At 42.0% G+C, this 17,602-nt stretch overlaps 1 protein-coding gene across 14 annotated transcripts in view; it reads left to right on the top strand.

Moving 5' to 3' along the window:
- UNC80 (unc-80 homolog, NALCN channel complex subunit) overlaps positions 1 to 17,602 on the top strand; it is a 128,924-nt gene that overhangs the window by 85,591 nt on the left and 25,731 nt on the right. For all 14 annotated transcript variants that reach the window (XM_083842102.1, XM_083842098.1, XM_083842101.1 and 11 more), the window contains 12 exons: positions 881 to 970; positions 1,348 to 1,449; positions 2,428 to 2,608; positions 4,164 to 4,432; positions 6,090 to 6,224; positions 6,950 to 7,088; positions 8,522 to 8,618; positions 9,281 to 9,451; positions 9,661 to 9,753; positions 11,511 to 11,546; positions 13,177 to 13,395; positions 16,953 to 17,153. In XM_083842102.1, the coding sequence (XP_083698228.1) occupies positions 881 to 970; positions 1,348 to 1,449; positions 2,428 to 2,608; positions 4,164 to 4,432; positions 6,090 to 6,224; positions 6,950 to 7,088; positions 8,522 to 8,618; positions 9,281 to 9,451; positions 9,661 to 9,753; positions 11,511 to 11,546; positions 13,177 to 13,395; positions 16,953 to 17,153 (1,733 nt within the window). The remainder of the gene's footprint in view (positions 1 to 880; positions 971 to 1,347; positions 1,450 to 2,427; positions 2,609 to 4,163; positions 4,433 to 6,089; positions 6,225 to 6,949; positions 7,089 to 8,521; positions 8,619 to 9,280; positions 9,452 to 9,660; positions 9,754 to 11,510; positions 11,547 to 13,176; positions 13,396 to 16,952; positions 17,154 to 17,602) is intronic.

Genomic DNA, 17,602 nt, shown 5'->3' with positions numbered 1-17,602 from the left:
AACTGCTCAGTAGTACGTTTACCTGACATACCTGTATGCCAGCAATACATTCTGCCTGATCTTCCTGGTTCAATGTCAGGGGAGACACCTTGTTGTGACAGGCAATTCTGTCTTCATATTAAGAGATCTTGGTTGCAAGAAAACAGAATCCCATATTAAAGGGTAATAGAAATGCCCTCACCTTATAGCCAGCCAAAGCCCCACAAATGCAAGTACATTTGAATACACTGCAGCTTGTTGGGCATTTGCTGTATATTATGCCTTGGATAAATACATAAATCACTGAAATGTTTGGTTTTATCAACACTAAACAGAATGATCAGGATTAGAAAGAGCAGAAATGATGACTCATTAGCCACGATGAATGATATGTTGGGATTCAGGAGTTGTGAGGTCATTTCCCTTTTGGTCAAACATTCCTGGATGACTTTATGTGAACTACATAAGAAACAGACTTATAAAAGACACAGGTTTGTCCAACATTGTTTTGATGGGAAACATGCACCTCAGTGCTTTGAAAGGTCTGAACTGTAATGTCTCTGTACATCCCCAACCTCTAAAACTTGATAAATATGTAGTATAGAAATGGAAGCTGCAATACCCATATGGGTCATATGGCCAGGCAAATACATGCAATATGAAGACATCAAAATAAGTAACACTGGTCTTCAGGACTGTGAAACCAGCATGCCTTGATTGTCACAAACATATTAATGTACTTCATGATTAAAAAGAAATTAAGAATTAATGCCAAAAGAGTGAGAGCCTAGCAGGTTTATGCCTTTATACATTATTAGCTGGATATTCATCTTTTGGATATTGAGGTCTTTCTACAAGATAACTAATAAGTAATAGGATGTTTCTCTTACTTCCCCTTCAGGAGTGTTTGGAGTTTTTTAACATACCTGAAACACAGTCTTCTCATTACTTTTTAATGGATAAGCGATGGAATCTTATTCATTACAACAAGGTAAGGCAAAGGTCAGGTACTGATTACTTTGTCCTTTCCATCTCATCCCTTTTTAAACATCAGGGTTATCTACAGGAGAACAGGCATCCCATAAGCAGAATTCAGTCCTGCGGGCACCACATGTCTGGTATTTAGTTGTGTGGTGAAAGATGGGAGTTTGTCAGAACAGGGGAGAGGCAGAAGTGGAGTCCCTTGGCTCTTAAATTATTAATGTCTAGCTTTCTCAGAAAAGCTTCACATAATGTTTCACAGTGTCTGGAAGGCCCTGCCCAAAAGTTTCTGAAAAGACTAAAGAGCCTCTTACTTAGTTCTAACTAGTGATGTTGTTACAATTTGCATTTGTTTAAAATTCACTTTATTGTTTCCTTTCCTGGCAGACCTACGTCCGTGACATTTATCCTTTCCGGAGGTCAGTTTCTCCCCAGCTCAACCTGGTACAGATGCATCCTGAAAAGGGTCAAGAGCTCATTCAGAAGCAGGTATCTTACTGTCACTGAACACCTCTGCCCAGAAACAAATCATGTAAATAAACCTTCCTTTCCCTTTAAAGACCTTCACTCACGCTGCATGCGGATAGAGAGCTCTACTGGAGAAGGAGCATTTGGCACAAAATCTGTCTCAGAAAGACACTGTCCTGCCCATCTTCCAGCCTCATGACCTGATAATCTGTCTGATCCTGCTAATGTTCTGCAGCTTCCGGGAGCGCTCTCATAGGAACTAAACCCTACCTAAAATGTCAGGGCAGTGCTTTTAATGTGCTTCAGACCCCTGAGGGTGTCATTTCCTTAGACAGTAAGACAACAATATTGAATTCACTCCATCTGTAGGAAGCTGCATACTTTGGTTTCCACAAAAGCAAAACTTGTCGCAGTAGCACAGGGAAAAGTAGGGAAGAAAGTTGCTCTAGCTATATCTGCAAAGGACGATACTAACCAGGAAATAAAAAGGAAGGGGAATGTGGTTAAACTTTTAACGTTTGGTATTAATAGTTTTATTATGCTAGCCAAAAACCAGACATGATGTTGACCATTGTCTAAGACTTTGCAGAGAGCAGGTGCAACTGTATGGCTTTCAGTTTGGAGTTGGTTTGCCTCTGATCACCTTGGGGTTTACACAGGCAGTTTCCACTGATCTACAAAAGACCACACAGCACAGTTGCAAAACATTTGACAGCCATTCAGGGTCCTCTACAAGGCTGAAATAGAAAGTGGTGTTAAAACTTCTTTATGAAAACAATCCATCTTTGCTGAGTGGGGCTAAAACCCACCAGTCATTGCAAATTCTAGAAGAAGGGCACAGCACTTGCTTTCTGAGTTTCAGCAGGTTCCTCTGGGGCTTGAGTGCAATCTCTTTACCATCAGAGAAAGCTGTGGAAGCTAACCTAGAAAAGAGTACATACTTTGTAAAGAGCTTTTTGACCAGACTGATACTGATCCTTGTCTCTTTTTCTCTTCCAGGTGTTCACCCGCAAACTAGAAGAGGTGGGGCGGGTGTTGTTCCTCATATCGCTGACCCAGAAAATCCCCACTGCCCACAAGCAGTCACACGTATCAATGCTTCAGGAGGACCTGCTCCGTTTGCCTTCATTTCCCCGAAGTGCCATTGATGCTGAGTTCTCACTCTTCAGTGATCCCCAAGGTACGGCCTTTTAATGACTTTCTCTGGTGGTTGTATAGGGCCCAGAAGGTTTATGTGAGGAACTTCATTTGCCTTAGAAACACACAGGCCTGTGGCATCACTGGAGGCTGATAAATCTCTTCCTAGGGAAAATGATACATAGCTGATGGTTTGTAAGCATAACAGCAGAAAAAGTTTTGCTATGTTAGGCATCTCTAGACAAAGTTACTTTCTTTGGACCCAGATGAGAATATAATTATGTATTAAAATTATGCATGAGGCTACAGCTGGAATACTGTGTCCAGTTCTGGACTCACCAGAACACAGGAGCACAGTAGTTTTTGACAAACCAGAGTAGGTTTAGGGAAGGGCTGCTGTGGTGGTTAGTGAGCCAGGGCACTTGTCATATGAGGAGAGGTCATACGAGGACCTGGACTTCTTCAGTTTGAAGAAGAGAAGGCTTGGACATGAGGCAGGGCACCTCATGGCAGACTTCCAGTAAAGCAGCATTGTGGTGAGAACAGCCAGGCTCTTCTCAGAAATGCGCAGCAAAAGGACAAGAGGCAGCAAACACAAATTGCATCCAAGGAAATCACAGTTGGACAAAAAAAAAAATCTTTACATTACAGTCAGAAACAGAGAGGCAGTGCAGTCTTCATCCACAGAGATTTGTAAAAGTCGGTCAATCAAGGGCTCGAGCCACCTAATTAGCTTTAAAGTTCACCTTGCCTGAGTCAGGGACCTATGGTTGTCTCATCTAGCTTGAATTTTTCTGTAACTGTCATGGGAGTATTTGCACTGATTTCTCTGAACTCAAGAACTCCAGTTGCCAGCTTGTTCCACACGAGCATCCTGCCATCGGGTCAGTGTTTTCAAATCTGGACATATGAAACAGTTCAGAGAAAGTTCATAAGACCCCACTATGCATAACCGTACATTAAAAGAGGAGCACAAAATGTACTTTGTGGAAGCATCAGCCTCTAAACGAAGATTGGGCATACTCTGTAGCAGGAATATAGAAACAGCTCTCTTTTTAGGAACTTTGCTCTGAAATTCAAGTAGAGTTTCCAGGCTGACTTGAGAATTAAACAGGCCACTGCTGCAGAGTGGTAAACATTGGCCAGTTCTGTAACAGGCCCTAAAGACACTTGCTTTCAGAAGCGTTATTGGAGCTATGCATCAATGTCCTGTAATGTGTGGGACACCTGAAGGATAAAAATTCAGCATAAATCCATGCATCCATCCAGGTTGTGTGAGACAGATGATGAATGCCTGCTTATATGTACAAGCTCAGATTTGCTTTCACTTTTTAAGAAGAGAATTTCCAACTAGGGGAGCAGATTTGCCGTGTGATATTCATCAGTCTTAGTCTTCATGTGTTTTGTTTTTAATCATGGTTGGCTCAAGCCCTGTAGGCACTTGCAGAAGTGCAGGATGGGTGCGGTCACTTTGAAAAGGCAGAACTAAGGTCAATGTTTGTGGAAGGGTTCTCTGGAGAAGCCTTTAGCCTGTGGGAGTGTTGTGAGTCTGGCTGTTGTAGACAGAGATGACTGTTGTTGCCTCTTCTCCCCCACAGCTGGAAAAGAGCTCTTTGGTCTTGACACTCTTCAGAAAAGCTTGTGGATTAAGCTGCTGGAGGAGATGTTCCTTGGCATGCCTAGCGAGTTCCCCTGGGGGGATGAGATCATGCTGTTCTTGAACGTCTTCAACGGTGCCCTGATCCTGCACCCTGAAGACAGTGCCTTGTTGAGGCAGTACGCTGCCACAGTAATTAACACAGCCGTGCACTTTAACCACCTCTTCTCCCTCAGCGGGTACCAGTGGGTCCTCCCCAGCATGCTGCAGGTGAGCCATTTCCATGAACAATACAAGGGAAGACTGCAGAGCGGGCATTTTGTTATAGAACTGGGAGTTAATGGATAAACTTTATGCCTGACTGTAGCCATCTGATGAGTCCTGGTGAGGTTACAGGCTCTGGGGGCTCTGAGAAGACAAACATCAGATCAGGGTGGGAAGCCACAAATCAGCATTCCTGGGACTACATTCGCATATCTGCTTGAGTAAATGACTATGTTTTCTTCTCTTCTTTAAGTAAATGGATGTCTGTCTCCCTCACTCTTTACTTTCACACAGAAATATGAAGTTCTTGAAAATGTGCAGACTCTGGGTTTCCCTTGGTGTTTTTTTCCTCCAGGGATGGCTGAAATTTGGGGAATAGTTGAAATATCTAGACAAGCTACTCGCTGACTTAAACTGAATTATATTAACTTCTTTAAGTACAATAAATATATTATCTGCAATTTAAATAGCAACAGAAAATTACACTAAGTGTTTTTAAAAAACTGTATGCATCTTTTCCACGTGAGTGATGGAAAACATTGCAAGCATTAGAGGTGGAGTTTCTTTTCACTTTGAGGTATATATATATACACACCCTTTTTCTGTTAATATTTGGGAAAAATTAGATACTGAAAATAAAGAAACATCAATATAGTTCTTCTATAGACAGTAAGACTTTCTGCAGGGCTCAAAGCATGTATCTAAATAGAGATTTAGTAAATAAATAAATTCTTGTGAGTGAAACAGGCCATTGAGTGACCTCAAAAGCAAGCTAAAGGCTTGTGATTGTACTAAAGACATACTACAAGACACACTTCAGGCTACTAAACCACTGAAAAATGAGTACATCTCTGCAAAGGTCTCACACAGGAAAAATTTTTTAGAAACCTTCAAAGAGCCTTGTGCTATATTGTGAGTTTTGCACCACCATAAAATCTCAGCATTACCTGTTACCAGCAAATAGCAAGAAAATGCTAACCACCCCCGCCCCAAAGCTCCCAAAGACTTGTACCAGCAGAGATGTGCAGACAGGCAATTGATACAGACAAAAGAAGGAAGCACAGTGAAGTTTTTCCTAGCAATGTTATACTGTTTACATAACTCTGAGAAACAAATCCCACATCTTTGGCAACATGTTTGCTGCATGGTTCAGTGGCCAGCTCTGAGGGAAATGCCACTCTGCAAAACTTAAAATATCTTTAAAGTGGGTGGAAATGTCAGTGTGTTGGAGAATGGGCTAGAAGTTCAAATTATCTTGACAAACTGGAGATGCAGTCTGAAAAAAAGTGAAAAAAAACCAAACATGATGTTGATGAGGTTGGGCAAATGTAGGTTCTTGATTAAGAATAATCAGCCACATAAACATGTAATGGAAAATTGCTGATTCAGTAACACTTCTGCAGGACAGAATATTGGAGTTGTTACAGCTCTGAAACTAAATATTTTCTGTTGAAGGACAAAAAAAGAAAAAGAAAATGTCACATACCATTCTGGGGTGACTATACAGAATTGTATCTTGTGAAAGACGCATGGAATAATTCTGCTACTGCAATCAGCAGCACTCCTGACTTGGAGTCAGGCTGTAGTTGATTCAGTCTGGGATCAGGAGATGACATGCCCTTCCACTGGAGTAGTACTTCCATGTCATTTTATATCTGCTCAGGTTTATGCTGACTATGAAAGCAACCCACAGTTACGCCAAGCGATAGAGTTTGCTTGCCGCCAGTTCTACGTTCTGCATCGCAAGCCTTTCATTCTGCAACTGTTCGCAAGTGTGGCCCCTCTCCTGGAGTTCCCTGTGAGTAAAAGCATTCCCTAGGCTTGGTGTGGGGAAGCCTGTGTATGCAGACAGCCCCCCTCAGAGATCACAAAAAGAAAACAGCTGGAGCATCAGCACAGTTCAGACTGAACACATGCTTGCTGCACTTGGTGCTACACAGAACCATTTCCTGAACTTATTTCTTCACACTTGTGTTCATCAGTTGATTGAGCGGGGCACTGAGTTGATGAGCCGCTGGTATCCAGGCTAGTAAATGTAGTTTCTCTTTAAGTTTCTGTGTATAAATAGTTTATAAAAGGACAATAATGATTTGTAACTCTTCATATAGAAATCATTTCTTAGAATCCAGCAGTAAGAACAGAAAACTTAGTGCCAAGTTTTAGTACGTGTGAACTATAAAACTGGATTAGCCATGTTTTGAAGTCTTCACTAATCACTTTTTAACATTTTAGTGAGTTAAAATTAATTAATGGAATTTTAATTTAAAGTGGGAGTGCCAAACCTAACTGCACTTACACTGCAAGCACACACATCCTTCTTCACAGATCTGATTTTTGGGGGGAGTAAAGCTGTGTGCCGTTTTCAGATTATGCTTCCATTATAACATCAGTCTATTGAATCAAGATTTAAAAAAAAAAAAAGGGAGGGTGGGGGGAGTGAGGAAGGGTTGCCAACTGCTTGAGGTTCCCAGGATGCACACAGATCCTCAGAAAATCAACCACAAATGTGTGTCATTGAAACAGGATGCTACGAACAATGAAACCAGCAAAGGAGTGTCAGCTCAGTGCCTGTTTGACCTGCTGCAGTCTTTAGAGGGAGACACGCCAGACATTTTGGACATCTTAGAGCTGGTGAAAGCAGAAAAGCCTCTCAAGTCATTAGGTAACAGCAAGTCATCCTTTATTCAGTAATTCTGGTTTGTTATTTATTGATTAAACATGTATTTCATGCAGTAAGATTTGTTCAGGGTCTTTTTCTTCTCCCACAACGTAGTAATATCTGTTTCTTATGCCTCATGAATCCTTTAAGGTTGACTTTATTACCACCATCCACTGGATATTTTCTGCAGGAAGGGTATTATTAATTTATTTTATTCCAAAGCTCGTTTTTCTGCATTGAGCGTGCTAGTCTGAAACTAGCCCCTGGCATTTTGAATTCTGTCGTGTGTGGGTGAAGAATGAAGATGCCTAATAAATGTTATCATGCTGACAAGATCAGTGTCATCCTCTGCACTGTTCCATGTGGGCAGGAAACGAAAGCACCCTTTCCTGTGGGCAGACTATGACTAGTAAGTGATGGATGCCATTCAGACATTTGACCATGCTGAGTTCTAGGAGGGGAGCTGATTTATCACAAAGCAGAATATATACGGCTGTGTGATGTGCCCAGGACACTGTGTCTCTTGGTAGTTATCCATGCAATGCAGCATTTAAAAACTTGGCTGTTTTGTGATTTGCAGGGAAGTAATTTTGGCTGATTTCTATAAGTACCTTTGAGTTATTTTTCAAATTTGCACTTTCCAAGTGTATATTGACAGTGAGACCATAGATGAGTATGTTTGTGCCTGGTATTTTCCATATAAAATCAGAATTATCTAAAAATCTGACTTCCAAGTTCCATTTTTCAAAGTGACTTACGCACTTTGGGACCTTAGCTTTAACTTGAGCTCCTGTACACCAAAGTCACTTCTAAAAATGGGACTGTAACATTATTGCGAATATTACTCTTTGGGTACATTGTTTTTTTGGTACGTAAAATTTGTAGTCTGAGACTGAAAGGCTTTTGAAACTTTTTCTCAAATCACGAGCAAACCAGAGTCACTTTTGTGCTGGAGGTCATCTGGCTGCCAGTATAGAAGGGGCTTAATTTTTAGAAATGTAACTATCTTCTTCCATCAGTGGTGCATCAGTGTCATTTTCAGTTTGGTAGGAACACCTAGGAAAAAAAAGAGGAAGCATAAAAATTGTGCTTAAGCTCACGTGTCCTTGTCATGTGTGAGCTTAAGATTTTGCTTGTGATGGGTGATGTTTGAAACAAGACTCCAGTAGCAGCTGTAGGCCTTATGCTCCGCAGTGGTTTGACCGGCTAAGAATTGTTTCTCACCTGCTGGGTTCTTGGATGTCAGGGTGCAAGTGGGAGTGCAGCACATGTTTCTGTTTTGTAGATTCATTTTTGTCAAAAATCAGGAGCCTATTGGGGATTGTTAACATGAGAAGCAAGTAGTTGAAAATGGGCGAAAGAAAGGAGTGTGCTATCTTTTTTTCATATTCAATATGTTTGTGTACTACTTTTCTCATATTGTTTTACTCCCTCAGACTTCTGCTATGGGAATGAAGACTTGACCTTTTCGATCAGTGAAGCCATCAAGCTGTGTGTGACAGTGGTGGCCTATGCTCCTGAGTCATTCAGAAGGTGCTGGTCTGATTTTGTTTTCTTGGTTTGTAGAGACTCAAATGAGGCCTAAAAGTGGCACATGGCATCAGAAAGCAAGGCAGACAAATCAAGGCAGAGGATATAGAAATGCATTGTAAGTACTAGGATTCCCTGTGAGGCCATGTCTCGGGCTGCAACACTGAGCTGGATGGCAGCTTGAGCAGCAGTAATGTAGGCTGCACTTCCAGGTGGGGATCACGGTGTGTTATTAAGGTTTCTGTTGTCAGAGAGGCAATGGATAGAGCACTGGAGGGCAGAAACAGGCAGCTGAAAAGAAAATGAACATACAGAGAGAGAGAAAGTAAACTAGGAGTACAAAAAGGTTACGCTCCAAGAGGGAACCAGAGAAGAAAGAAGTCTCTGAAAGAGAAAATGAATGCCTGCAAGTAGATGACTTATTCAGAAGATATCTAAAAGTTCAGGCTGTTTCTATTAGTGTTTCATGCATCAGCCAATTTTTTTTCCCTGAAGTCCCTCATACAAGAGTTTCTTTGGCCCATGGCTGCTTAACAAGTGAGAAGCAATGAAACCACAGGCCAGTGGGAGATCCAGGGGTTTTCAGATAGAAACTTAAGCCTCCATCTGATGTAAGTTTCAGGATTGACAGGATATAACAGACCAAGTTTTGGTTATTTTTCCAGCCTCCAAATGCTGATGGTCTTGGAAGCGCTGGTTCCCTGTTACTTGCAGAAACTGAAGCGGCAAACCTGTCAAGCGGAGACTGTGACAGCAGCTCGTGAGGAGATTGCTGCTATGGCTGCACTTGCCACCTCTTTGCAGGCCCTCTTGTACAGTGTCGAAGTTCTCACCAGGTAACTCACATCTTTCAAAGGTCTGAGCGTGTATTTGGTCATCAGTGTGGGGAAAAGGAGCTCACGGGAGCTCACAATATGCATGTTATTTTGGATAATGGTTGAGTTTTAGACATGTTAAAATGAGTGCTAGGTTTCACCAGCCCACAAGGAGAATTTCAGTGCACTTGTTATATTCAATCTCCAGTGTGTTACCTTCTCTTTGCCAGGCCTATGACAGCCCCGCAGATGAGTCGATGTGACCAAGGCCATAAAGGGACCACAACAGCTAACCACACCATGTCAGCAGGTGTGAACACCAGGTAAGTCAGTGGGTTTTTCTTTCTTTCTTGTTTTTCTGAACAGCTTTTTTTTGGGGGGGTAAGGTAATATCCCACTCCTCAGAGTGCAGAGTTCTTCCTCAGTTGTCTGAGGAAGTGCTCTAGGTACTGTGGGACAAAAAACAGTTAGATAAAAAGAGCACGTAGCCAGGACTGAATCTCTGACAGTAATCAAATTTCCCAATAGTATAAATTTTGGTTATGAAACCATAAATAGAAGACCAGGATATTAATCCTGAAGTATACTGACAAAGCAGCTATGCCCCTGAGTTTTCCGCTTTGCTTCTTTCCAAGTCCACCATCAAAGAGACCACTGGGCAGAGGCCAGTGGTTAGCAGAATAGTTATTATCAGTGTATAGCAGAAGGGTTGGATCCTTCTAGCCCCGTTCTGAGACACTGAGCAGCAGTAAGAGCTCAAACTGCATGTCACTTAAGACTCACAGAAATTAACGCCTCCTCTAGTTTTCTTTTTATCATTTTCCTTTGCTTTTTTGAAAGATTATGCCTTACTGTGCTTAAAATCTCTGTGTTTGTGCTGACCTGGAGGAGGAATTTTCACCTAGCTGTTCTTCCAGAGCAGAGTGTTTTCCTGGAGTAGCAGTTCTTCCAGGGCAGAATATTCCTTCTTGAATTCTTTTGTCAGTAACAGCTGATACTAAGTCTGTGCATAGCATGGTACAGTAAAGTACCAGGGGCTATATTGGACTGTAAATCAGTAATACCTTTCTGGCAAGACATGCCTTCCAAGTTGTTCCATGTCTTCTTTCGTATTGAAGGGAGATAGAAATCCCCTTCTGCATTAATCATCAAAGGGCTATTGTATTACTTTATAAATGTGGAATGCACACATCTTGGTTGGTAACTCCTGGGATCAGTCTGTTACTCTTTAACAGACTGTTTCATCCAGGCTTGGAATCTCAACAGTGCATTCAGCACAGCTTTGCGCTTCAATCCAGGATCTGAGAAGCCTGGATCCAGGATCAGAGAAACCCCTTCATGCCCAAGCCTGAAATGGATATATGCTGTTTACTTCCATTGCAAAAATGCCCCATCTAAGAAAAATAAGATGTAATAGATAGTAGTTTGTCTGCTGATTTTAGAAAGGAGTTAATACATATCTGCTGAGAGGCAACATAGAGATTCCTGATGCTGTGTGACTTGAATATCTTGGCTTTCATTTCCAGATCTTTCTGATGATCAAGCAGTCAGTTTCTGATCCAAAATATTTTTGCACTGCTCCAGGTTTCCTGCCCTTATTTGTCCTGTTATTGCAACAGGCATATGTTGACAACAGCAGGAGCCTCATGATGGTGGAATGGTCACTGTTCCAGCCTTGGACATGTGATGCAGGGTTTGTTAATTCTTTCTCAACAAAAAGTAGCAAGAGAAAATGACAACAAAACAAAACTCTGATTTCCAGGAGGTGAGCTGTGGCTTCGTGAGAGAGGCCAAGCACTGGGGTGAAAATCAGTAAGAGAAATTGTTTGAAAGCCTGATTTTTTTCTTTTGTAACACGGGCAGTAACTATGACAATCTGTTTTTTGCTGCTAGTTGGGAGATAAAGGCTATTCATTGTGGTCACTAACTACATGTAGCCATTGTTCCAGTGATAAAAGGTACCATCCTGTCTGTGAAGAGTGTACCTCTGGGCTAGAACATTGTCACTCTCTCTCAGCAAGGCACAGTTACGGCATTCTTAAGTTGCTGTTTTAAAACTCCACTGTTTCTCTTTTCTCAGGTACCCAGAACAGGGAGCCAAACTACACTTTATCAGGTACAGTAAAATCTTCACCCAGTCTTCTCTGACATGTGATGAGCTGTCTGCTCATGGCTTGGACTGGCATTCGCTTCAATGGGTTAGAAACTGGCTGGGTAGCTGGGCCCAAAGAGCCATGGTGAATGGAGTTAAATCCAGTTGGAGGCCGGTCACTAGTGGAGTCCCCCAGGGCTCAGTACTAGGGCCAGTTCTCTTTAATATCTGTATCGATGACCTGGATGAGGGGATCGAGTGCACCCTCAGTAAGTTTGCAGATGACACCAAGCTAAGTGGGTGTGTCAATCTGCTCGAGGGAAGGAAGGCTCTGCAGGAGGATCTGGATAGGCTGGAGCGATGGGCTGAGGTCAACTGCATGAAGTTCAACAAGGACAAGTGCCGGGTCCTGCACCTGGGCTGCAACAACCCCAAGCAGTGCTACAGGCTGGGAGATGAGTGGCTGGAAAGCTGCCTGGCGGAGAAGGACCTGGGAGTACTGGTTGATAGTCGGCTGAATATGAGCCAGCAGTGTGCTCAGGTGGCCAAGAAGGCCAACAGCATCCTGGCTTGTATAAGAAACAGGGTGGCCAGCAGGGCTAGGGAAGAGATTGTCCCCCTGTACTCGGCTCTGGTGAGGCCGCACCTCGAGTACTGTGTTCAGTTTTGGGCCCCTCGCTACAAGAAGAAGGGGCAACGAAGCTGGTGAGGGGTCTGGAGAACAAGTCTTATGAGGAGCGGCTGAGGGAGCTGGGATTGTTCAGCCTGGAGAAGAGGAGGCTCAGGGGCGACCTTATCACACTCTGCAGGTACCTTAAAGGAGGCTGTAGCGTGGTGGGGGTTGGTCTATTCTCCCACGTGCCTGGTGACAGGACGAGGGGGAATGGGCTAAAGTTGCGCTAGGTGAGGTTTAGGTTGGATGTTAGGAAGAACTTCTTTACTGAAAGGGTTGTTAGGCATTGGAATGGGCTGCCCAGGGAGGTGGTTGAGTCACCATCCCTGGAGGTCTTTAAAAGACGTTTAGATGTAGAGCTTAGTGATATGGTTTAGTGTAGGACTTGTTAGTGTTAGGGCAGAGGTTGGACTCGGTGATCTTGGAGGCCTCTTCCAACCTAGACAATTCTGTGATTCTGTGATTCTGTGAACTGCTCTGCAGCAGTTTCCAGATTTACTGGGTCCCACCCACTGTTGTTGTTGCAGCCTTTTTGCAGGGTAAGGTAACAAAGGATAGTTCGTATAGAAATTTTTCTCATTCTCAACAAGACTTTGCAGGTGATAGTTTCCCTTTTTCAATTGCAGATGCAACTATTTTTCTTTTCATTTGCAGAGGAAAGCATCTGTTGCAAAACAAGCTGGAGAAGTTGTTATAATCATAGAATCACAGAACGACTTGGGTTGGAAGGGACCTTAAAGCCCATCTGGTTCCAAACCCCCTGCCACAGGCAGGGACATCTCCTACTAGGTCAGGTTGCTCAGGGCCTCGTACAACCTGGCCTTGAACACCTCTAGGGATGGGGCATCCACAGCTTCCCTGGGCAGCCTGTGCCAGGGCCTCACCACCCTCTGAGTGAAATAATCTAGTAGATAGTTACAGTCTATCCCTGCTCTTCCACTGCCTACAGCACTTACTTTTTTCTCATTTTCTATCTTCCAGGGAGAACCTTCACTTACTGGAGGAGGGCCAGGGTCTTCCCCGAGAGGAACTGGATGAACGAATTGCCAGGGAGGAGTTCAGGAGACCCCGGGAGTCACTGCTGAATATCTGCACTGAGTTTTACAAGCACTGTGGTCCAAGGCTGAAGATTTTACAGAACCTTGCTGGAGAGCCCAGAGTGACTTCTCTGGAACTGCTGGATGTGAAGTCCCACATGAGGTATTCCACAGGCATTCTGCTTCTACTTGTTCATGTCAGGGGGATTCCTTTATTTTAGCTCTTATTTTTTCATAATAGCAGACAGAATGAATGACTTTTTGGTAGTGTAGACTACTTTTGCTGTCTGAAGCATGCGTATTTTAATGTTCCTTAGATTGTACCTGATGCCACTTGTGTATAAAAGGGTTTCATAGGCTCTCCTCTGGTCTCATTCAGACCCACATCTCCTGTGGTTGAAACACATGTGGAGGCCCACCTGACACATCAGAGTAAGTTACGCTGAAAAGTAGAGTAGATAAGACTGCCTCTTCCCCCCAAGGTGTGGGGAAGCTGCACGGCTGGCTGAATCTTCCCTTGTGACACTGTGCACCAGAACTAGCAGCCAACAAACAAGGAGAAAGGGAGAAAAAACACTGCACCATATGACGTACATGCCTGAAAGGGGAGAATGGGTCAGGAGGCATTTACAGGACCACCACCTTGGTGTGTGATACAGCAGGCACACAAGTCTTTTATTAAGGTGCAGTACTGAGCCCAGCTGGCTGGTTGCATACTCATTGTAGCATTCCAACTGTTTTGTGGGGTTCAGGCCTAGAAGGAATTGTGTATAGGCTTTTAATCAGCACTTTGGACCTCATTCTCTGCTATGCTGTTCATAGTAACCAGAAAATAGGGATAAGTTGCTACTGAGAAGCTTGCCCAGATGTTAAAGACAAAAAAGCAGTAGAGCAGTGGAACATGAGGGAATGGACCTGATTCTGTTGTCAGTTATTCAATCATCTTCAGAGGAAACTCTTTTGTCTGAGCTTTATGCCTTTTTTTGCCTGGAAAGCCTTGTGAAGCAAGCTGAAGGGAGGTTGATGATAGTAGTCCACCAAACCAAGTCTGTTCCTGCCCCCGGGACCAAGGCAAACCCTCACAAAACTCCTCTACCTTTACATGCATGCTTTGAAAACAGATGGCAAAGCCCCTTAGCTGGCAGATTCTGACACAATTAGAGATCTTTGGATTCAGGCTGTCTCTATAGAACACAAAATTGTGTTTCAGATTAATTTAGATCTTGTTTAACAAATACCCCAAATTCACTGGGGAGTTGGGAAGTGTTTTTTGATTCGTTTGTGTGTTTGCACATGAATTGAATGTTTCTCTTCCCCCCTCTGGTAAATATTTAATAATTTAGAAGGTAATTTTAAACAAGAGATGTCTCTTACCACAGATGCATGTCATTTATGTAATGCTTGGCTGCAAACTAAAGTTCTGATGGACTTGGATTCTTCTGCAGTACCACTTTTATATTTTTTCCAAGGAACACAAGCATCAGAAATTAATACAGCTGTTTAACTGCATTACAAACTCAATAAGAGTCTGAGACATTATCAGTAAGAGTCTGAGATAAGAATTTTATGTTAGAAAACAAAGGTGAAATTCTCAGACCAGATTACATCCTTGGTTACACATGTTTGGGGTTTTTTTGAGGATTTCAGTGGGAGCAAGAAATACATGTCTGATGAATGAACTTCAGTGCAGTAAAGTAAAGGGCTTGCTATTTTTTTTCCACATTAAATTACAATCCTGGTCTTACAGTTGCATGTAACATAAGTGCACTCTGAGTGCACTACCTGGAAATACTTGCTGTTTAACAGTAATGTGGGAACTTCATTTCTGCATTTTTTCACATTCCAGAGAAATTAAGCTTAATTGCTCCTAAATCTATGTGTACAGAAGGTGTTATTGATATATGTTTTTGAAAAGATACTTTCTTGATAGAAGATTTCAGTAAAACAGTCACAGAACACAGTACTAGCTGCTAACTACTGCATTCTTTTCAAGAGACAGGGTCTTTTATGGTCAAAGGTTACAGCAATAACGCCAAGAGTTTGATTTACAGAAGATAACGAGTTGTGCTCTGATTCTCCTATGTCTCCTGGGAAGTGCTAGAAATGACTCCTTTATTATGGTTGGAGCCAGAATTGCTTTATCGCAGTTAGCCCTAAATAAAAGGAACATCCTCCTGATTCTTACATGAATTAATTTCATAAGTATCAGTTAAATGACTAACAGGATTTAGCTGCAGGAAAAAATCTTTTCTAAGTAGACAGCAGATCTACCAGAATGTGATGTGACAGCTATGGTCTTCAGAGGCTAACGGATTCCATTTCAGAGACTTCAGAAAACAAGATAATATGGCTATTCACTTCAGACAGGGTTCATCTAACCCAAATTTAGACATTTAAAAGTGAAATGTTTAGTCCGATCGAGTCATAAAGTTCTTTCTGGACGCAATGCAAAGGGAGATGCAATCCAATGGGCTCTTTATCACAGTATTTCAGGAAGATTAGAATTTCCCAGGTTCCTTATTTCTATAGGAACAGAGCTAGAAGACTAATTGAGATAGGCATCTCATGTTGGATGAGACGGATCTCACACTTCATAATGCATAAGCAAATTTGATATACCATTATGTACCATTGATATTGTGTTATCAGAAAGAAGCATAATTACAAGATGATTTAAATTTCAGAGTGTTTAAGAAAATAGACCTACTCCATAGCATGACAAAGTAGTTGTAAAAAGTAAGAATAAAGAGATATTGGATAAAGAAACATGTTTATAGCACTTTGGGTTAATCTGAGGAACTCATTGCCTTTGCTATTGCTAGGTAGATTGTAAAGAGAATGGAAATATGTTCCATTAGTTGAAGGCATTTCAGAAGAAGCCCCACAATATGAGAAGGATTATCCTATAATTGTCCACTACAAAGTCTAGTGGCAGTACAGGGAATATACAAATTTCTGTTCCTTTTATTAGTAGATGTGGCTTTATTACTTGTCTTTGTCTACCACAAATCTTCAAGTATTTTAGCAGCTATTTGTCCAACTACAAGTCTAAGTTAAATGTTGCCATGGCATTTCACAGTCAATACAGAAAAAGCCATTGGCAAGGCCACCTGGGAGGGTTAGAAGGAATGACAGCAACACAGTCTGTAGAGGTGTTAAGAGAAACAGATCAAAGCTGCAGGGAGTAGTCATACACAGTACATGTGTAAGCCTGAGGGACAGCACATTATTTTTAAAGTTTAACACCTGTAAATTGCATAGTGAGATCTCTTAAAGTAGTGTCACTGAAAAACAAGCACAAAACTAAAATCAGTCACTCATCAGTTGACATACAGTGTCTGTGTTTCACAGGCATTGGCAATGCTGTAATCTTACTAACAGCTCAGTTACTTCGTTTTTAGCAACACAAGTAAGTGATTCCTGATGTTCCTTCAGTGCATTTAATGTCAGCATAAAAGGACACAGGCTTGGACATTCTTTAGACTATTCATTATATAAAATAAAAATATATAAATATAAACAGTGATACCTGCAAAAGAATCTTAATAGACCAGAAACTGTTGCTACTGGGCCTCAGGATTTAAATAGCAGCACATTTGACTTGTGCATCTTTTTCTTTTTACTGGTCTAGTGATCATTTATCTGCTAGTTCATTAGCATGTGTGGAGAAATGCTAGTTGTAGAGTATTGGATTCCCCTCTTAACAAAGCCTGGTTTTAGGTTGGCAGAAATCGCACATTCCCTGCTGAAATTGGCACCTTATGACACGCAGACGATGGAAAGCCGAGGTCTCCGGCGCTACATCATGGAGATGCTACCCATCACTGACTGGACAGCTGAGGCGGTGAGACCTGCCCTTATCCTCATCTTAAAGAGATTGGATCGTATGTTCAATAAAATTCACAAGATGCCTACTCTGAGGTAAGCAGGTATAACAACAACCCTCTGGGGTCCGTTTCTGATGTTGCAAGCCTTGAAGTGTGGGTATGTCATCTACCTAAAACTGTTGTGTCGCAGTGAACCTTTACAACGTATCAGAAAATGAAGTTTTTTTTTTTCTCTGTAAGTGTGCATTTATGTTGACGTGTTTGTTGTGGCTTCTGGTAGAGAAGAAATGCATGGTTATTAAGAACTACAGAGAGAACGTACAGAAATCTTTTCTCTTTCTCCAAAATAAGTCTTCCGATTCGTACCATCTGTCTGCCCTCTGTTTTTTTTTTAGCTGTGAGTGAAGAACATTAATTTTATTTCTTTTTAATGGAAAGTTAACTGTAGTAACAGTATCTCTAGAGTACCTTCTCACAAAAATACTGTAATATTCTCTGTAAAGATAAAAGTAATCTGGAGCTACCCAGTAGCTTCTGAATGTT

Source organism: Anser anser, assembly GCF_964211835.1.
Source record: "Anser anser genome assembly, chromosome: 6".
Lineage (NCBI taxonomy): Eukaryota > Metazoa > Chordata > Aves > Anseriformes > Anatidae > Anser > Anser anser.
Note: the sequence above shows the minus strand (reverse complement) of the source record. Positions and strands in the feature narration are given on the sequence as shown.